Source organism: Phacochoerus africanus, chromosome X (assembly GCF_016906955.1).
Source record: "Phacochoerus africanus isolate WHEZ1 chromosome X, ROS_Pafr_v1, whole genome shotgun sequence".
Lineage (NCBI taxonomy): Eukaryota > Metazoa > Chordata > Mammalia > Artiodactyla > Suidae > Phacochoerus > Phacochoerus africanus.
This window is the reverse complement of record NC_062560.1, coordinates 28619975-28643117: the sequence shown is the minus strand read 5'-3', so window position 1 is coordinate 28643117 and position 23143 is coordinate 28619975. Positions and strand designations below refer to the sequence as shown.

The window sequence follows — 23143 nt, the reverse complement described above, 5'->3', positions numbered from 1 at the left end:
TTATCCTTACATGTATACATTATGACAACAAAATTTATTCCAGGTAGGTGAGTATGGCATTTTCTTGTGTCCCCTGAATGCCCACTTACATGTGAATTTGCCATCTACACACTTTTCATTAACTATTTAATAATAACTAGGTGAGGAATTCCCTGGTGGCCTAGAGGGTTAAGGATCCAGTGTTGTCACTGATGTGACTCCAGCTGTGGAGCTATGGTGTGGGTTCGATTCTGGGCACAAGAACTTCTGCATGCCATGGGCATGGCCAAATATATATATATATATATATCAACCAGTTGCTCAAACTCCCTAGATTAGTGGTTTTTAATATAAAATTCAGATAAAATGGGATTCAGTGAAAACTGCTGAATGCCCTGAAATTGTGTGTGTGCATGCACACTTTTTTTTTTTTGCAATGTCGTCGAAATTACCAGTAGATAGCCAATATCATTTCTTGCCTTGTTCGTGTATTATAAATACAGATTTTATTCTATCTGGAAGGTGCTTGGCTAAATAGCACATGTGCCTATTTTCACACTTCTAGCTAGGGTAGTCCAATGAGAATTAGATGTAAGTTCTTGGTGAGACTTTGAGTCTCCTTAAGAATAACTAGATAGCAAACATGTGTCTTTCTTTTTACCTTTCCATTTGTCTCCCTTTTTACTACCTGGAATATAGATGTGACAGCTGGACCTCTGGCAGTTAACTTGGGTCTTTTAAAATATCAAGTAATTATATTGTTTTTTAATATTTTTTTTTACTGAGGTAAAATTTCTGTATGATGAAACATTCAGATCTTAGGTATACTGTTCAGTAAGTCTGAGCAATGCATATCAAGACCCACAGTATTTCCATCGCCCTGGAAAAATCCCTCGTGTTCTAGGTTCATCCTCACATCTCATCTAAGAAGCAACTGTTTCTTTCATAGGTTATTTTTGTCTATTTAGAATTTCACATAAAGGGATCATACAGTATGTACTCTTCATCTGGCTTCTTGCACTTAGCATAGTATTTTTGACATCACATTGTCATGTATCAGTTGTCATCTTGGGCAGTTAGACTGCTATAACAAAAACACCATAGACTAGGTGGCTTAAACAATGAGTATTTGTCTCTCACAGATCTGGAGGCTGGGAGGTCCATTCTAAGATCAAGGTCCCAGCAGATTTGATGTCTGGTGAGAACCGTCTTCCTAGTTTGCAGACCAGTGCATTTTTGCTGTACCTTCACCTGGTCAAGACAGAACATCTCTCTCATGTCTCTTTTTATAAGGACACTAATCCTCCTCATGAGGATGCCCCTCATGACCCAACTATCCCCCAAGGGCCTCGTTACCAAGTACTATCACGCTGGGGGTTAGGGCTTCAACAGATGAATGGAGGGGCACAAACATTCAGTCCATAGCTATAATTCATTCCTTTTTTTTATTGCTGAGTAGTATTTCGTGATATAAATATACTACAGCTTCTTCATCCATTCTTCTATGGATAAATATCTAGCCTGTTTCCATTTTTTAGCTATTATGGATGAAGCTTCTACGTACCTGCATATACAGGTTTTTATATGGACATACAGTTTCACTTCTCTTGGATAAATAATGGGGGTACAATGATTGGATCATAGGATAGATAAATATTTATTTTAAACCTGCCAAACTGTTTTCCAAAGTGGCTGTAAATTTTTACACTCCAATTAGCAATGTCCTTGCTAAGATTTCGTGTTGTCAATATTTGAAAAAATGTTAGTCATTCTACTGAGTGTATAATGATATTTGATTGAGTTTTTAATTTGTGGTCCTCTGATGATTAATGATAAAGAATACTTTTTCACGTGATTATTGGACATAATGCAATGTTGGAGTGGAGCGAGACCTTCAAGGGACACATTCTAATAACAATAGTCACTCACTTATACTGTTTTTAAAGGACAATGGATATGGTAACTGTTTAATGGGATTTGTGAACTTTGAGGAAGAATTGAAATGCTCTGGAGAATACTGGGGCCTTGAAAAGATCTGTACTGGAACAGGAAAGAGAGAAGACAGTTGGAGCTACTAGAGGCCAGAAACAGACTTTGGGGTAAAAAAAAATGAGAATTCCAGTGGGGCTTTAACTGAGTTTTTTAATGAAATTTGTGGTGTAAATGAACGTTCTTCCATTCATCATACCAGTTTTAGGAAAAACTATATTATTTACTTGTGCAGGAGTGGGAAACTACTGTTAGCAGACTATATCTGGGCTGCCACCATTTTTTTTTTGGTGAATACAATTTTACTGGCACACAGCCACACTCATTCACATACATATTGCCTGTGGCTGCTTTCATGTTACAATGGCAGAGTTGAAGAGTTGCAAAAGACATCAAAAAAGTCTGCAAAGTTGAAAGTGTTTACAACCTGGCCCTTAACAGAAAAAAAACTGTCAACCTCTGGAGAACTATGGGGTGGGGAATGGGGAGCTGCAATGAAGGGCTAAGTACTGAGTCAATGTGGGAGAGGGGTGATGATTTTTGAGGCTGGATCCACAGGTTTCAAAGTAAAGGAAGTCTGAAACCTGGCTCTGCAGCAAAATATTTGAAGGTGTACTGAATGATATGGCAAGGAGATGAACAAACAGTTATTGAGCTTCTTTTTTCTTTTTCTTCTTCCTTTTTGCTGCTATAATTGGCCATATGAAGAATTTAGATTGATATAGTTGCTACCTCCCTAAGCTAGATGATATTGATGTGAAGGTACATGAAAAATCATGTGGTCAACAGAATAAGAATGCTAAACAATAGCTAGCATTGAAATAAATACTTTCGCAGACCATCTAAATCCCTTTGCTCTGACTTCATGTTAACTAAGCAATTTAAAAAAAATCAATTTCTTGAACTCATTCATGGATTAGAGAGCAAACACAAATATATGCTTTTTGACCAACTATAGCTCCTTCTATGAAACAAAATCATTGACTCCCTGATTCAAAGTGGTTTCATGTGACCTTGGAGGTGTGAGCCTGCATTCTTTGGTCTTAATCTTTCTTAAGCAAGCTAACCAGTAAATATTAAAATTTAAGAAAGGCCCCAATGGCTAGCAGAAAGTCTATAGCATTGGAGTCAAATAGGACAGGGTTTGAATCTACAAAGTTTACTAGTTCTGTGACTTGGAGGAAGTGATTTCACCCCTCCGAGCCTCCCAGTGTGGTTTATTCTATCAAATGAAGTAGTATACTGAAGCCCTTAACTTAGTGTCAGACTAGAATAAGCACTTTATAAACAAAGTTCCCTTCTTTATCTTCTATGTATAGGGTTGAAAGATCAGACTGAACAAAGGGGCTATGGGCTGAGGCTTGCCCCCCTCCTCCATTCATAAGTTGAAACCCTTACCAGCAGTGCGATGGTACTCAGAGCAGATGTCTATGGGAGGTAATTAGGTTGAAATGAGGTCATGAGGGTGGGGCCCTCTTGAAGGGATTAGTTACCTTATAAGAAGAAACAGTGGAGAGTCTCTCTCTCTCTGTGTACATGTGTGTGCACACACACAAAAAGAGGTCATGTGAGCGCATGGTGAGATGGTGGCTGCCTACAAGCAAAGAGAAGAGATCTCAGAATGAAACTGACCTTGCTAACACCTTGATATTGGACTTCCCAGCCTCCAGAGTTGGAGAAAAATAAATGTCTGCCGTTTAAATCACTTAGTCTGCTATTTTGTTGTGGCAGCCTGAGCTAAGAAAAACTGTAACCCAATGAACCCCAGTTTTGAAAGCTCTCCTGATTGGCCCTTATCTCTACCCCTAAGGATTTTATGGTGGTAATTTAAGGAACTATCTCAATAATTTGTACTTTTCATTGTCTGAAAGAGGGACCACTCACCAGCTATTCACTCTCTTGTCATTCTCTACTGACTCAGTGTTTTCTTTATCTTTTGAGATATTTTAAGCCATTAAGAGTTACTTTAAATTTCAAAGAGTTGAGCTGGGCTGGTTATTTGTGGGTAGAAAGCCTCAAACTGTAGGTTTTTGAAAGTTCAACTAAAGGTAAGAGTGGTGTCTGGGATAAGGATATAATGTATTGAGAGACTTAAGTGGGTTTTTTAAAAAGAAGAGACTTTTTTTTTTTTTTTTTGTCTTTTTGCTATTTCTTGGGCCGCTCCCGCAGCATATGGAGGTTCCCAGGCTAGGGGTTGAATCGGAGCTGTAGCCACCGGCCTACGCCAGAGCCACAGCAACGCGGGATCCGAGCCGCGTCTGCAACCTACACCACAGCTCACGGCAACGCCGGATTGTTAACCCACTGAGCAAGGGCAGGGACCGAACCCGCAACTTCATGGTTCCTAGTCGGATTCGTTAACCACTGTGCCACGACGGGAACTCCAGAAGAGACTTTTAAAATTTATTTATTTATTTATTTTTGGCCATGCCTTTGGCATGTGGAAGTTCCCAGGCCAGGGAGGGAACCTGCACCACAGGGAACCTGCACCTAGAACAGTGCTTGCAGAGAGTAGCTACCCTGTAAGTATTTTCAGTGAAGGAATGAATAATGAAAGATGCATTTGTTTTGGGAAGAGACATTGTTCCTAACATTAAATACCAGATAAAAAGTTTTGGGATTTTTTTTTTTTTTTCTAAAGGAATTGAATGAACAAATTAATGCCTTTCATATGGCAAAAAGCTTCCTTTTGGCCTTTTGTCACATAAGTTCTTGCTTAATAATGAGAAAGGATACATTAAAATATTTTAGTGCATTGAACATAATTTAGGAAAATGAGGCCCATACAGCTGTACAGCGCCCTGTGTTTAGAAGGGCTTGGTTTAATGCTTTACTGTTGCCATCTTGAAATTGTTAAAATTTCTAAACAAGGGTTCTTATAGTGTCATTTTGCAATGGACCCTACAAATTATGTAGCTAGTCATAGAACTGAGTTTCTATACTACAAGGCCATTAAATACTAACTTATTATTAAGAACAGAGTTAGAGGAACTAAAGAAATATAAATAAAAATGAAAAATTTTCAATTCTATAATTTGTTAATTATGACTACATTGGCCACATAAGATAGCTCTAGATGACCTAGATGTCTCTAGAAATAGGCAGACTGTCCCATATAATAGGAGAAAGGAAACAAAAAATGACACAATTTTAGAAATAATAACATGACATGATGTTTTGCATGGTGACAACTTTGCCAATGTGCCCTAGCCTTCTTTATTGAGGCTTATAATTTAAAAGAGAAAAAGTAAAGTAAAGGGGGAGTTTAAAATGGTATCTCTGACTGTAGATCCTCTAATGTTCCCTCAAAAAATATTCTGATGAATGTTCACACATTACAGCTAAAAAAGGAGCTAAGAATAAAGGTGAACAGATATGCTATTCCCAAAATCTGGAAGAAATTTCTCATGATGCTGTGGCTTATGAAACTGGATAAAGAAAATCAAATCCTTACCCATGCTTTGGTTCATTAGGCAGAACAACCCAGAAAGAAGACAGGAAGACATTTTATTCCTCTTGCGCCATAGTCTGAAGCCTGAGATCCAGGATCTATACCAACAAGGAACGTGGGTGGGCGTTCATCTACTAAAAGAAAAAAAAGAAATGTAATGCATCACTAAACGTAACACATCACTATTGTTCCTTAGTCTGGGTTTTTCAATTATCAGTTGTCTAAATGTACTGAAGGCAAGAACACATAGTTATCACTTTAAAACTGGACTTTGTAAGAAATGTTGAAAATTGCTGAATGAAGACAACAGCTGTGTTAGCAAAGTTAAATCAAAAATTAAAATGAAAATAAAGGAGATCGACTTGATTTCTGTCTTAGACAGAAGGGCCATCTCAGAGTAACTGAGAGCAAAGCCATATTCTATAGAACCAACTGGAAATACTGGCAAAAGATGGTATGGTTTTTGTCATTATCATGATCTCATTCTGTCTTATGATGGCTTCAGAATCCTGAATTCCATACAGGCCTTGTGATATACCTCTTATTTCCAGGTTGTCCTGTGTTGGGGGTGAGGCTACCAACACCCAAGACTGAAATGGACAACACATCTTAACCAAGGATGTCAATGAGTTGTGCTGGTATGATCTCAGTCTGAGCCTGTCTCCTCCTCTATTCGATAAGAACAGCAGAACTGCCACACAGTTTCATTATAAGGATTATATAAACAAAATATGTACATAAGTATTATGTTTACATATAAACTTTTGGTAGGAGAATAGGTGCTTGATAAACGCAAATTTCCTTCCCAATTTACCTTTCCTAAAGTACCATTTCTTGTAGGGCTTTCCCATGGATAACATTTTATCTTTCAAATGTTTTCTGCTAAAATTAAAGCCAATTTGTTTACTTTTAATACTTAGCAACTTTATATATTCTTAAAGTTTCAATCAATGTAATTTTCCCTTTGAATCACAACTTTCCCCAGGAATTACATTTTTAAGCATTCTAAAGTATATATAAAGGCAGTATTGCTCTGTGTTACCAGGATGGACTCAGGAGTCAGACTTCTTTCTTCCAACCTTGCTACTTATCATTAGTTGTGAGAGATACTGAGTACAATTCTGGTGCCAATTCTGACATGTTGTTTTTTTTCCCCACATCAAGCAATTCTCTGATACTGGCTGGGTATCAGCATCAGATTCTACAGGTTAAGGGTTCAGTCCTACAAGACTGCACCCTCATTCCCACTACAAATGCCAATCACAAGTCCAAGTTGTCACTTGTGTTTCTGACCTGCCAGCTGCAGAAGTTCCAACAATCCCTTCCTTGGTGTTAATTAATTTGCTAGTACAGCTCATAGAATTCAGAAGAAAAATTTTACTTACTAGATTATTTGTTTCTTGTAAAAGAATGTAACTCAGGTATAGCCAGATGGAAGATACATAGGGCAAGGTATGGGAAAAGGGTGCAGAGCTTCTGTGCTCTGTGAGCACGCCACTGTCCTCAACCAGTAAGCTCTCTGAACCTGATCCTTTTGGGTTTTTATGGGTGCTTTATTACATAGATATGGTTAGTTTAATAATTGGCCATTGGTTACTGAACTCAACCTCCAGTCCTTCCCTCTTCAGCAGTCAAGGGGATGGGATTGAAAATTAAAACCCTCCCACCACAAGGTTGGTTCCCTTGGCAACCAGCCTTCATTCACAGGTGCTTTTTAAGTTACCTCATTAACATAAACTCAGGTGTGGTCAAAACAGATTTGTTATGAATATCAACACACCTTTATCGCTGCTCTTGTCACTTAGGAAATTCCAAAGGTTTTAGGAGCTCTGTGCCAGAAACAGGGACAGAGATGAAATATATATATTTCTTATTATAAATCATAATGTCACATGAGAAAGTCATTTAATCTTCTGGTACAAATATGGATAATGGTCATATCACCTTCACAGGTTTAATTGTGAGGTTATGCGACTTAAGACGTATATTCTTCAGAGCAGTTTCTGGCATAGAGTAAGCTCTCAGTAAACATTAGCTATGATTTCTTTCGATCTTTTTTTTTTTCCCTAGGGCCACACCCATGGCACGTGGAAGTTCCCAGGTTAGGGGTCAAATCTGCAATCTACACCATAGCTCACTGCAACACCAGAGCCTTGACCGACTGAACAAGGCTAGGGATCGAATTCGCATCCTCAGTGATATTAGCCAGGTTTGTTACCACTGAGCCATGAGGGGAACTCCTATTATTTCTTATAGAAATCACTCAATAAGAAAACCCAAGTATAAAAGTTTCACTTTCTTATGAATGGTCTCTGTTCCCCATATATTAGTAAATTCGCTAGGTATTTAAATCATTTAGTGTGGACCGGCATCACCAATCCTGGGTCATTTGGAAATAGTTTAATAAATACATTTACAAATGATTAGACTGAAAATAGGAAAGCTACAAAAGGTGTGAAATATTCCAGGGCTAGTAAGTAATGAATGCTGTTACCACCCTTAAGCCTTAAGGTGTGAGGGAAGGGAACTGTTATTGGGACTTGGAGTCAAAAAAGGCAGTGTGGAGAGGGCAGAAGGGTAATGGGAGCTCTGGCCTTTGCTGGAGAAAAGTAGCCAAGATTGGGTGACTGGGCAGAGAGGGAGCCAGGGGACTGAATTCTCTCACTTCTTCACCTCCTTCCTGCCAGTACCCTCTAGTGACCAAACAACCTGAAACTAAAGGGAAGCAAAGCCCACTGATGCAGTTCATCTGAGACCCTCCTGGGTCACAGCAGGGTGGAGAAAGGGGAAGAGTGGGTACCCTAGACAAATGGAAGGTGCCCAATGTTATAATCATGTTAATCCTTCAACTTAAAATTCTGGCAGTTTCATAAAGTAATCTGATTCTTTAGCAAAAAACTTATTTTTGTGGCAAAAAAATCCTTCGTATGAGGCTAATCTTTATTGAAATGGGTAATATTTCTACAAGCTCTGTATCTGTTGACTTGTGTTAACTTTATGATTTGTATTGGGGTCAATGAGTCTTTTAAATGGAGAGATTAGGTTTCATGGAAAAAATACTATTTAATTATATTAATTAATTTATTTTTTGGCCATACCTGCGGCATATGGAAGTTCCTGGATAGGGATTGAATCTGAGCCCCAGCTGTGACCTACGCCACAGCTGCAGCAATGCTGGATCCTTAACCTACTGTGCCAGGTCACAGATTGAACCTGTGCCATCGCAGAGACAAGGCTGGATCCTTAACCTGCTGTGACACAGCAGGAACTCCAAAAAAACACTATTTAAACCACAGTCAGCCATCTCACATACCTGTCTTTGGTCATGAGAGGGATAAGGCTCAAGATTTGGTTGGGCTTAGTCCAGTCCACTTCCAAAAACATAAAGATTCCATATAAGCTACATCATCTATGTGAATGAAGACTTATGAAATGCAAAATGATACATGTGCAATGTGATCTTTGAAGACTTTGATGTGCTTCTAACATCATGTATACCAAAGGATTCCTGTTCTTTATTCTGTTGCTTCTTGTTCACAAAGACACCCCTCATAGCTTCTCATACACATTCTTTTGAACTGAAAAGGCATGATTATCATTTCAAAATGCAGCCTCCCCTTCTACTTTACAGGTTTTGGCATTAACTCAGTTCCTATTAGGGAGAGTCTGGATAGATCCCTCCAACTCTTCTGCTAACAAAGTGGGTTCCTAATCTGAGTTCACTGACAGCCTTCTTTCCTGGCATGGTCCCCTTCTTGCAATTGGACCAGTAATGGGCAAGATGATATTGCTGGTTTTTACTGCTGAACTTCCTTTGGATTTCTGAGGTTCAGCTTGCAAATTTAATAAGAAAATTTGCTCTCACCCAGTCACCCTAACTCTTACTCATTTCTATACCTACTCAATCATTTTCCAAACTTTTTGAAACAACTTAAAAGTTTCCCCTTCTTCATGTCTCTGATACAATAACGGAAACTGAAACCTAAAAAATTCTCTTAAAAATACATAAATCCCTCCCATGCTCCTGTTGAAAACTATTTCCCATGTTTCTCTTTATCTGGTGGATTACTGTTGTCGTTTTACAGCAGGCTGTTGGGAGTTTAATGTTAAGTGCTTCATTAATAATGCTTTGTGCTTTAGAAAAATTTGAAACAGATAAATCTTGACAGTGAACAGAACTTACTTGTTTTATTCTTTGTGCTTAACATCACAGAGAGCAGTTTTGTTTCTACTTCAAGATACAGAAAAGCAGGATTTTTACAAACCACAGCCACAGAGACAGAATTAATCAGTGGAAGTATAAAAATGGTTTTACAATTTAAAAATAAATGTATGCATATAACTGTAATAAAAGGATTAAAAATCGCTACATTGAGAGAAGGGGAAACAAAGAAAAGAAACCCTAATGTTTTCTGGGAAGGATAGGGCAAACTCACGTGTAGTTAACAATAGAATTTATACAGAAAATAATTAAAATGGAAATTTTCTATTTTGTTCTTTTTAGGGCTGCGCCTGTGGCATATGGAATCTACGAGTCAAATCAGGGTCAAATCGGAGCTGCAGCTAGGGCCTACACCACAGCCATGGCAACACCGGATTCGAACTGCATCTGTGACCTAGGGTGAGGCTTGTGGCAGTACTGGATCCTTAACCCACTGAGCCACAATGGGAACTCTTGAGAAATTTTTAGATAAATAAATAAAATAAAGAAATTTATTTTTGCTTTCCTTATTTGAAATTAATTTTTGACTAGCATTTTGGCAATATTTATCAGTAATTCAGTTTCCATTAAAAAATAGCCTTGACTCTTTTCTCTTCAGCCTGATACTCTGAAACATTATTACTCTAATTCATATGCCATCAAAACTACTGGGTCTTTTCTAATATTTCCAACATCCCTCCTTTCCCAAACCTGTTCTTTCATCTATACATACAAAGCACCAGATGCAATCTTGAATCTGGTAGGGAACTTAAATGACATTAGATCAACCTTATTTCCAAATTAAAAAAAATATTTTGGCAACATCTCTGAGAGATGACCAAACAGTGTCTGCCTGAATACTTTCAGTTAGGGAAGCTCATTCTTTACTAGGTGTTCCATTTTATTTGTGTTTAATTGTTAGGCCTTGTGTTGAGCAAATATCTGCCTTCCTATAAATTTCTAGCTACTGGTTCTAAGAAACAGCTGGAACATCACAGGTTAACTGCTTTTTTCTTCCACATTAGATAATCTTCAGACTTTGAAGATCAATATTATGTTTCTCCAATACCTGTATGTCTCTCAACTTTTCTTCGTGTAAAATGATTTCCACATCATTCACCATCTTAGCTGCTTTTCTTGAGATACATTTTAATAGGTGAAAGTTCTTTAGATGGAGCATCTAGCAATGCATGAGAGGTTTGGGCTATATTCTTACCAGTACTATTAGGCTTCATGATTATAATACTATATATCTATCCATGTAGGCTAAAAATTGCATTTTTATGTTTTTTACTGGACATATTTTTTTTCTTTTAAGGGCCACATCTGTGGTATATGGAGGTTCACAGGTTAGGGGTCCAATTGGAGCTATAGCTGTTGGCCTACACCACAACCACAGCAACATCAGACCTGAGTCTGTGGCCTACGCCACAACTCACAGCAATGCTGGATCCTTTACCCAGTGATTGGGGCCAGGGATTGAACCCGCATCCTCATGGATACTAGTTGGGTTTGTTACCGCTGAGCCAAAACAGGAACCCCTGTACATATTCTATTATGAACGTCAACCAAACTCAGGATTATCTAAAACCAAACATCTTTTTCAAATGCCCTGAAGCCAAATGTGGTCTTCCAGTTTAAATTTAATTTTTTTTTTTTTTTGGCCGTGACTTAGGCATATAGACGTTCCTGAGCCAGGGATTGAACCTGTACCACAGCAGTGACAATGCTAGATCCTTAGCACACGAGCCACCAAGGAACTCCTTTTTTTTCTGGACATTCTAAACTTTAAAAATAAATTTTTGATACCTATGTGCAGGATTTACTAATTCTCTTTTTAAAAATATCATTTGGGAGTTCCCGTCATGGCGCAGTGGTTAACGAATCCGACTAGGAACCATAAGGTTGCGGGTTCAGTCCCTGCCCTTGCTCAGTGGGTTAATGATCCAGCGTTGCTGTGAGCTGTGGTGTAGGTTGCAGACGCGGCTCGGATCCCGTGTTGCTGTGGCTCTGGTGTAGGCCAGTGGCTATAGCTCCGATTGACCCCTAGCCTGGGAACTCCATATGCCGCAAGAGTAGCCCAAGAAAATGGCAAAAAGACAAAAAAATAAAATAAAATAAAATAAACATATCATTTGTTCCAACCCAATATTTTGGATTTGTATTATATGTCACTGTATTAGTTTCAAACATCATGGCATCTGGAAATCTGAAAAGCATGCCTCCAATAGCCCCTTAATGTGAAAAGCATATCACTAGAGGCTTGACTTTGGTAGAGATCAATATATTAGTAATGTTTCAATAGTAATCTAGAAGATTTTAAATGTCTATAACTGATAATCAAAAATATAATAGGCAAACAATCAGTATTCACTTATTCCACTGATATTTCTGAGTGCCTGTGATGTATCAGGAACAGTGCCAGGTCTGGAAGACTATCGGAGTAACAGATCACAATTTGTTCACAGTCTCTATCTGTGCCTTTGTGTATTCTGAATGTGGACATAGCTATATGACTTCCTTCAGCCAATGCTATGATAGAAGATGTGACACAGGCAGAAGCTTTAAAAACATCTGTGTAGGAATTTCCCCTGTGGCACAGCAGGTTAAGGATCTGACTGCAGTGGCTCAGGTTGCTATAGAGGTGTGGGTTTGGTCCCTGGCCCAGCACAGTGGTGTAGGTTGCAGCTGCAGCTCAGATGGATCCCTAGCCTGGACACTTCCAGGGCTGAAAAAGGAAGAAAACAAAACAGCAAAAACAAAAAACAAACTTCTATGCAATAGAGCTTGCTCTCTCTTGCTGGTCCTAGAAAACTTGAACTTCCACCATGTGAATAAACCAATAAACCCACACTAGACTGCTGGAGATGTATAGATCTGTCACCCTTGACACTCCAGCCAATAGTCCAGCACAAACTGACCACTAGCACCAACTGCCAGGCATGTGAGTGAGACCATCCCAGACGAACTGGCCCCTAGCAAACCTGCCATCTGACTATAACTGTTTGAGTGAGCTCAGAGGAGACCAGCAGAAAAACTGCCCAACTGAACCTAGCCCAAATTTTTAAATCAAATCATGTAATCAGAAGCTAATAAGTGACTGTTGTTTTAACCCCCCAAGTTTAGGGGAGACTTTTTACACAGCAAAAATCACAGTGGAAAATATATCAGACACAGTCCTCGGCTTCATGAAAAAAAAAAAATCCTGGTAAGACTCTTATTGGATATGTTGTCTGTTCTTTTTCTTTCTTTCTTTCTTGCTTGCTTGCTTGCTTGCTTGCTTGCTTTGCTCTTTTTAGGGCTGCAGCCCTGGCATATGGAGGTTCCCAGGCTAGGGGTCAAATTGGAGCTGTAGCCGCTGGCCTGCACCACAGCCCCAGCAATGTGGGATCCGAGCTGTGTGTGTGACCTATACCACAGCTCACAGCAACGCTGGATCCTTAACCCACTGAGCAAGGTCAGGGATCAAACCCGCATCCCCATGGATACTATTCGGATTCGTTAACCACTGAGCCATGATGGGAACTCCAGATATGTTGTTTTTCAATTTGTCATCATTACTCATATCCATTCCCTTATCCATGTGATTTTTCAGTTACTCCCATTAGACACAGAGCATTCTTTCCAGCCTTGGCCATGTAATTTGTCCTGGCCTATGAAATGTGAGGGGAAGTGACAGTGCCTTAAGAGGCATCTGTGTTTCTACCCACCCTTCTGTGCTTTTGGACTACGAGAAGGAGGAGATGAAGGCCATATGGAGCTCACCCGAACCCAATGTGTGGTATGGCACCAAGCCCACCTGAGGCCAAGCCCTATCAGCTAGCCCTCAGCCAAAGTGCAAAGGTGTGAGCAAGGAGAAGTCATGTTTGTTTAATGCCACTGAGTTTCAGGATGCTTTGCTATGTTGCATTTGGGTGGTAATATCTAACTGATAGAGTGGAGTTATTTAAAGATATTTCGAAGTCAACAGTATCATTTAAACAAAGTTACATATTAGAACAAATTACTGGTTGAATTTCATCTACAAATAATCTTTTACCTTAGGAAAAATTAAAATAATAGTTATTCAACTACTACTCAGACAGAAATCATGGGCCACTGCAACATATGGGAACTGTACAACAGCAGCAGCTTTTAATTTTGTAGTTGTCATATTTTGAGGACTAAAGAAATCACTATCACTACTATGACTGTTACTCAAGGCTGTTCCTAGGCACCTTCAGTATCAGCCGACTTGTCCTTTTCCCCCTTTATTATGCCAAGGTAGAAGGTGCTGGTGAAAGTGTTAATCATAGATGTAAACAAAATATCCACTAGAGATATTTGCCCTTAGTAAGGGGTTTCTCAAACATCAAAAGACTTTGGTACTCAAAGCTGAGTTATGTTAAAATAATGGTCTGGAATGGAGTGTGGTTTATACAGCAGGATGGACCACCTTCTTTCTGTTTAAGTCACAAAAACAGAGATTGCTTCCATCCAGCCTGTATTTCACATTGGCTCTGCTGGTACACAAGAACCAGGAAGAGAGTGTTTTTGTTTTAAATTGTGGATTCACCAAAGTCTGATATTTTTGTAAATCATAATAAAAAATTCTTAGATGTTGCAGCAACGTAAAACTGCTATAAAGGCTTTTATTTGCTTGTTCTTCAGTTTTTGTACCTAATCTTGTGAACAGGCAACAAACAATTCACAGCCTGGGACCAGCCTGGGGGCTGTGCTCTGAGTAGTAAGAAATTGTGGAGGAGGGGGTGGGGGATGGTAGAGACAAGCTCTGTTTAATTTTTCTTTTGGCAATGCCAGAGCCATCTTGCGATCTCAGACAAGCAGGAAGTGGTAAGCATGACGGTATCATTGTTTAGAGGCTATCACTATTCTGTATAATAATATTCAGTAATGAGAAATAATGAAATAACACCATATTCTGGCAATCAATATGACTGTCATTTTTTAGTATAGTAATACATAAGAGGGATGAGTTAACTTGTCAAATACATACTGAGGATCTACTATGTACAAGACTCTGTCCTAAAAGCTAGGAAAATATCACTGTATGAAACAGATGCACCTTGGTCCTTCCAAAGCTTATGTTGTAACAGGAATTCTTCAAAATATAGAATCAGTTTTGAACGGACCCTGCATTTTTGCCATACTGCTGTTAACACCAATTTGTGGTAAACCTCATCAGCTTTATCACAATTAATTCTTGGCTTTTTTCTTTCGCAACAATTTTTTATTTTTTTATTTAATTTATTTGCTTATTGCTTTTTACGGCTGCACCCGTGGCATATGGAGGTCCCTAGGCTAGGGATCAAATTGGAGCTATAGCTGCCTGCCTATACCACAGCCACAGCAACGCAGGATCTGAGCCATGTCTGCGACCTACACCAGAGCTCACGGCAACGCTGGATCCTTAACCCATTGAGTGAGGCCAGAGATCGAATCTGCATTCTCATGGATACTAGTTGTGTTCATTATTGCTGAGCCACAGGGGGAACTCCATGACAATTTTTTAAACTGCATGGGTGATGTGTACTAATTTCCTGACCTGAGGGTAGAATTTTGGAGTAGTTGTCATTTGCCTTTTCCAAGCAAATTTTTAAATAATGTGAAATTGCTGTACAGTAGAAATTGACAGAACACTAAACCAACTATAATGGAAAAAATAAAAACAATTAAAATAATAAACTAAAATGTTAAACTTGAATTGTGAAGGTGTCTCTGATCAATTCTTTCATTTCTATTAATAGGACTATGTCCTCCTCTCCCTGAAATCTCACCGTGGAAAAATGAGGACAGGAAGAGAAAAAGACTACTGATTTGTACATGCTTGAAAATTAAAATCACAAAACAGGAAGCTCAGGTTACTATTTGCAACAGTCAAACATTAACTACAATAATTATTTGTAAGTATCAATCTACACCATGGCTCCTAGAGAATATATTTATAAAATGAATTATCCTGAGAGCTGCTAGTGGATAATAAATTGCAATGGAAATGGAAATGACCTGGTTCAGCCATCAACAGCATGGCAAGCACGTGCAAATCCCAGATTTGTCATTTAAATACAAGTTGACATGCTGGGTATTAATGCTGAGTAACTTGGAGCAAATTACTTAAGTACTCTGGGTCTAAGTTTCTTTATCTGTGAGAAAGAAATAGAAAAGTACCTTTCACATGGGTTGGCATCAGGATGACATCATATTCTGTGTGAAGTGCTTAGCACAGTGCCTGATACATATTAAGTGCTCAATAACTATTAGTCATTATGGAGGGGATTGAGGCTATTGTGTCAACCTAGGCTTTTTTATTTTTTATTTTATTTTACTTAATTTTATTATTATTATTATTGTTATTTTGGTCTTTTTTGTCTTTTTAGGGCCACACCCACGACATTGGAGGTTCCCAGGCTAGGGGTCTAATCGGAGCTGTTGCTGCTGGCCTACGCCACAGCCATAGCAACGCCAGATCCAAGCCATGTCTGTGACCTACACCACAGCTCAGGGCAACGCTGGATCCTTGACCTGCTGAGCATGGCCAGGGATCGAACCCGCAACCTCATAGTTCCTAGAGGATTCATTTCTGCTGTGCATGATGGGAACTCCAACCTAGGCTTTTTTTTTAAATTAAAGTATACTTGATTTACAATGCTGTGCCAATTTCTGGTGTACAGAAAAGTGTCCCAGTTATACATACATATACATTCCTTTTCTTATATTATCTTCCATCATGGTCTATCGTTAAGAGCCTGGATGTTCCCTGTGCTATACAGTAGGACCTCATTGCTTATCCATTCTAAGTGCAATAGTTTGCACCTACTAACCCCAAACTCCCAGTCCCTCCCACTCCTACCCTCCTACCCCTTGGTGGACCTAAGCTTTTGCATTTGATCTCCGAACATTTTTAGAAACAGCTATCAGAAATAAGTTCCTCTGCTGGTTGTCCAGGTACCAAGTGAACTAGGGTGACAATTTTTAGATTCCTGAGGGAATGCCTATCTGAGTTTTTAAATACAATTATTTCAACATAAAAGCACTAAAAGAATCCTAATTTCATCATTCTACCAAGTATCAGTAACAATCTTTTCAGAAGTTAACAAAATGAAGAGTGGGTTCAAAGCACTCAATGAAAGATCGGCCAAGTTTCAAGAAGCAGATTCTAAAGGTCATGAATTACTGGTCAGAGAAAGTAGACGCTTTTACTGATTTCGAGAGCAGAATGTTCTCTGAAGACATTTCCTCCTAACCTGTTCAGCTATTTCATGCCCCTTTACTGCTACAAACTGCTACTTCAAACACGGCTTAGCAGGGTCAGCTTGGTACCTAAACCTGTCTTCTGAAGAGCTCACATTCTAGAAGAGACTGTTCCTTCTTGGCACCGACTAAAATAACTTGATGGAATTCTCCTTCTCCAAAACGTCACATAGTCAAACTTTATTTCTGCAGAGTTCGGAACTCTACAAGCCCCACCTTCTGGAACACTGCTCTGAATACAAAATAATGCTCACTTTAATAAAAATGTGCTAGCTACCACTAGGTACACATTTAGAAATAAGGCTATTACATCATTCTTAGAAACAAATAGATCCTGGAGACTATCATACTATTAGAGTATCATAGTTATTTGATACCAAGCATTATCATTTAAAAAATAAAAGCATAATCTCTTCTTTTGTAATGGTAGGAACTTTCACTATTTCCTTTTTCCCTTGAATTTTAATTCCATCTCTATCACATAATTTTATTCTATATTTCTCCAATGCAAAAATATATGTATAAATCAAAATTTATTTTTTAAAGTTCCCATGATCATTAATCTTTGGGTTTAAAAAATTCTTATTTGATCATCTCTCAATTATTATTAAAACACAATTAACCAAAACACTAGAAATATAGCACATGATTTGATAAATAATTGTTAAACATTAAAAGTAAATATTTGCTACAAGTGCACTGCTTGATGAAATGGCTAAGGTTTTTTTCTTAATTCATTTATATTTCTGGATGAATGTTAATTCCATAAAGAGGTAGAATTCAACATCAAGTCTATTTCTATTGTTTGCTTTTCTAGATATAAATACTGATAAACCTGCATATAAATAAGTACATGGGAAGAGAAGGAATTTTGTTAAAGGTGTAACACTTAATTCTTTTTTTTTTTTTTTGTCTTTTTGCCATTTCTTGGGCCGCTCCCGCGGCATATGGAGGTTCCCGGGCTAGTGGTCGAATCGGAGCTGTAGCCACAGGCCTACGCCAGAGCCACAGCAACGCGGGATCCGAGCCACGTCTGCGACCTACACCACAGCTCACGGCAACGCCGGATCCTTACCCCACTGAGCAAGGGCAGGGACCGAACCCGCAACCTCATGGTTCCTAGTCGGATTCGTTAACCACTGCGCCACGACAGGAACTCCAACACTTAATTCTTTTAACTCCTCTGAATTACATGCCAAATACATGGTAGTCATATGTCATCAAAAATAAATTTTAATAATCTATTAGCTGACAACTCAGGAACTCCCACTTTGTTAAGAACAAAAAACTGGAAACCAGCTGTCACGCTAAAGGATTTGTTACCTAGTCATTAGACTCATTTATTTTCCCAAGAGCAATGCTAATATTTCAATTATTCTTTTTTTGCACCCAAGATATTTTAATACTCTGGACGACAGGTACTATAGTAATATTTAGAATGCGGGAGCAATAAAGTGATAGAATTGTAGTTCTGCAAAGACAGGCTGAAAAGGTCAGTATCATCAGATTTAAGTAAGGGTACATAAGTAAGTTAGGATCTGGAAATTGATTTTCTTAAAGTTCTTGGTGCTCATATAACACTTGGAAAGGCTTTACATATTCCCAGTATAACCAAACCCAGTCTGAAGACTTATGCAGACAAAATGGCAGTGACAAAGCCCCCATCCTTTTTAATGACACTTGTAATATTTGAACACATGCTCACTGTAAAAAAATTCAGATGATATAGAAGTATGCAGAGTAAAAAGCAAAAATCCTCCTTCGTCTTCCCTCAACCCTAATTCCTTTTCCGTAATTTTCTATATATCTTTACAGACATTTTTGGTCATTTTCCTATATAGAGAGGCGAATGTTTTATTTTACAGGGAGATCTTGTGCTGGTTCATCAATAGCCCCTTAAGATAAGTGAAAATGTTTCCCTTCTATTTCACTATACCCCTGGAGGAGTCTATCTTTGGTTGGTTGGCCTAGAAACAGACCTTGAGATGAAGATTCATGTGCAAGTGATTTATTAAGGAACTGTTCCGGGGGAAACTGATAAGCTACTGAGGGAAGCAGGGCAGGGAAGGGTAAGAAACTAAGCATAAAACAGAATCTTTTTTTTTTTTTTTTTTTGCTTTTTAAACTGTATATCTTGGAGCTATTTCCATGTTCTTACCTATGTATCTATCTCACTCTTAAATAATTAGTCTTCCAGTATTCCACAACATAGATGTACCAGTGCTTATATAATTTTTATTGAGGTTCCTAAATGGGGAGATTCCAAATTTTCACTTTTAAAAGCAATTCACAAAACATCTATATTTCTTTGGGAACATATATGATTATTTTGTAGGAAATATTATTAGGAATGGAATTTGCTAGGCTCAATTTACTTTAAATCTTGATAAATGCTATCAAATTGGCATTTTAAAAGGCTGTAACAATATCACCCCACTGTCAACATGTAAGAAAATTCTCCTTTTTCCCCAATACCTTTGCAAACTCTAAAGTTATTCATATTTACTATATTTTAGGGAAGGTGATACTATAACACCAGTCAAAATTACTTGTGAGGCTATGCCTTTTTTTGGTATACTTACTACCCATTTAGATTTGGGGGGTCATTTCTGTGGCATATGGAAATTACCAGGCCAGGGATTGAACCCATAGCCACAGCAGTGACAACACTGGGTCCTTAATCTACGTCATCAGGGAACTCCTAGATTTTTAAGGTAAGCCATCTGTTTATGTCCTTTGCTGATTTTTTTTGTTACATGTTTGTCATTTTCTTACAGTTTTTAGGACTTTTAAAATATTATGGATGGGCTCAGGCCCGTGGTGCCGGCAGGATGGGCAAGTGTTGCAGTCTTCATACTGCTGGGAAGCTCCGTAGCCACTGATGGGACCAGAAGTGGCAGGGTAAATAGTACAAGAAAGCCCATTTGGGCACAGCCCTAAAGGCCAACCCTTTTGGAGGTTCTTCTCATGCCAAGGGAATTGTGCTTGAAAAAGTAGGGGTTGAAGCCAAACAGCCAAATTCTGCCATCAGGAAGTGTGTCGGGGTTCAGCTAATCAATAATGGGAAAAGAATTAGAGCCTTTGTACCCAATGATGGTTGTTTGAACTTCATTGAGGAAAATGATGAAGTTCTGGTTGCTGGATTTGGTCGCAAAGGTCATGCTGTTGGTGACATTCCTGGAGTCTGCTTTAAGGTTGCCAAAGTAGCCAATGTCTCTCTTTTGGCCTTATACAAAGGCAAGAAGGAGAGACCAAGATCATAAGTTTTGAAGGTAAAAGCAGGATAGTAATACATTTTCTTATGCCCTCCGCCCCCAAAATATTATGGATTAAAATTCTTTCCCATTTTGAAAATATTTGAATACCTTTCACCTAGACTTTTTTTTTTTCTTTTTAGAGCCACACTCACAGCATATGGAGGTTCCCAGGCTAGGGGTCGAACTGTAGTTGTAGCCGTAGGCCTATGCTACAGCCATGGCAATGCAGGATTCGAGCTGCGTCTGCGATCTGCACCACAGCTCACGGCAACGCTGGATCCTTAACCCACTGAGCAAGGCCAGGGATCAAACCCACAACCTCATCGTTCCTAGTTGGGTTCGTTTCCACTGTGCCACAACAGGAACTCCTTCACCTAGTCTTTTGCTCACTGTTTAAATTTGCTTATGCTCTCTTTTGTGATATAAAAGTTTTCCATTTTTATGGGACAAATTTAATCAACCCTTTTTGATGTTTCTGTGTTCACTGTATTATAGGTTTAGGCAAGTCTTGTATTTTTAGATAGGTAACTTAAATATCCTCTAAAAACAAGAATAATTGTTGAATTTTATCACATTTTCAGTACCTATTAAAGATGATCATATGCCTTTCCTCCTTTTTTCTTTTGGTACATTGTATTTCATTCTCACACTTTGTAATGTTGAATTATTTTTGTTCTTGGGTAAACTATGTACTTTTAAATGTATTACTCTTTTAATACATTGATTTGATAATGCCTTATTTATGTGTTTGCATCTATACTGATATGAGTTCTTTCTCTTTCTCTCTGTGTGTGTGTATGTAGGGGGGTGGGTATCTGATTGAACTTAATACCTGTCTTATACTAAGCTCTTAGAAAGAGTTTGGAAGCTTCTCATGGATTCAACATTATTACTTTGTTGAAGACATTCTTAACCTCTTCCTGAAAGCTATGTTGGTTATTATTTAGCTCAGTTATAATCTGGTTTAGAGTGCTTCTCAGTCTACAGTTGATTAAAACTACAAATTAGAACACAGAGTATAGTGAATAAAGATTGCTGAGGGAGGGCAAGGAAAGAGATGAATAGATACAGAAACATCAGTAGCAATAGTAAATGACCCTCCAGTGTCCTTTCTTGAGCTTGCTAGAGGTATATAAAAACAGAGACAAAATCAGTAATGGGGAGTTCCTGTCATGGCTCAGCAGAAACAAATCTGACTAGAATCAATGAGCATGCAGGTTCAATCCCTGGCCTTGCTCAGTGGGTTAAGGATCCAGCATTGCTGTGAGCTGTAGCGTAGGTCACAGAGGTGGCTCAGATCTGGCATTGCTGTGGCTGTGGGGTAGGCCAGTAGCTATAACTCCGATTTGACCTTTAGCCTGGGAACCTCCATATGCCATAGGTGCGGACCTAAAAAAGAAAAAGACAAAAAAAAAAAATCAGCAACGGAATCATAGTCTTGGGCCATCAGCACTATGACTTAGGCACCCTCCTCCCACTGCAATAATGCCTAAGGGCATTTTCTTTAGTTGCATATTAATGTTTTCAAATGTTTGTAATTATGGATTAGAATCACGAGAACATTTATACTATGTTCACTATGAAGAGGACACTTAAAAACTTACTTCAAATGTCAAAGACAGACAAATATCATATGATATCACCCATATGTGAAAACTAATAAAAATTATACAAAAGAACTTATTTATAAAACAGAAAAAAACTCACAGATTTCAAAATAAAACTTATGGTTACCATAGGCGAAACCATGGGGTGGGAGGACAGATAAAGTAGGAGGATGGGATTAACACATTCATACTACTATATATAAAATGGATAACTAAAAGGAGATACTGTATAGCACAAGAAGGTATACTCAATGTTTTATCATAACCTATATGGGAAAAAAGAATGGATATATGAATATGTATAACTGATCTACTCTGCTGTACATCTGAAACTAATATAACATTGTAAATCAACTACACTCCAATAAAAAATTTTTAAACACCCCAAAACCAAAAACCAAATTTACTTCAAAATATCTAAAATTTAACAAAAGCTGTGGTGTTTGCAGAAGCATTTTTTGTTTATTTGTTTGTCTTTTTAGGGCCGCCTCCTGTGGCAGGTTCCCAGGCTAGAGGTCTAGTTGGAGCTATAGTTGCCGGCTCCATGCCATAGCAATGTGGGATCTGAGTAGCATTTTTGACCTACACCACAGCTCATGGCAACGCCAGATCCTTAATCCACTGAGCAAGACCAGGGATCGAACCCATGTCCTCATGGATACTAGTGGGGTTCGTTAACCACTGAGCCATAACAGGAACTTTTGCAGAAGCATGTTAATCTACTTGGGTTTTGAAATTTAAATTTAAATGCTATCTATATCAGCTGCTCGCTCTCAAGCTTAGCCGCACATCAGATTTTATTTCAGAAAAAAGCCTTGCCTAGGTCTTCCTCTGAGATTCTTATCTAATGGGGATTCTTATCTAATGGCAGGGCACTGGTGTGTTTTAAAAGCTTCCCAGATGATTTTCAAATGGAGCCAAGGCTGGAAAACACTGCCATTTGAATAGACAAGTGGTTCTCAACCAGGGGTGGTTTTGCTACTCCAGGGGACATTGACAATGTTTGGAGACATTTTTGATTGTCACGGCTGGGGAAGAGGGCTTTTGTTATTTAGTGAGTAGAGATCAAGGATGCTACTAAACATATTACAATATACAGGACAGTCCCCAACAATAAAGAATGATCTGCTCCAAAATATTTATAGGGCTCAGGTGGAAATACTCTGACCTAGTCCTAGCTCACCCTCACTTTTCATGTACCACCAATTTCCAATCTTGCTGATTCCACCGACTAATCACTGCTCCAATCAGACTCCCATTTTTCTAGCCCCACTACCACCATCTCAGTTTGGGCCAGCATCTCCTCACACTTTGATACCATGAGGGTCTGATCTCCCTCCCTCCAGTTTTGCTGTCCTACATCTCATTCTCAACCTCATGGGCAGAGTGATCATTTAAGACACGATCT

The 23143-nt window shown here is 38.6% G+C and overlaps 1 protein-coding gene across 1 annotated transcript; it reads left to right on the top strand.

The window, feature by feature from the left end:
• The first annotated feature begins 19702 nt into the window (after positions 1–19702).
• Positions 19703–20148, top strand: LOC125118613 (40S ribosomal protein S23-like). The gene is given in 1 exon segment (XM_047765313.1): positions 19703–20148. A coding segment is annotated over 1 exon segment (432 nt). The 3' UTR covers positions 20135–20148.
• Positions 20149–23143: the final 2995 nt, after the last annotated feature.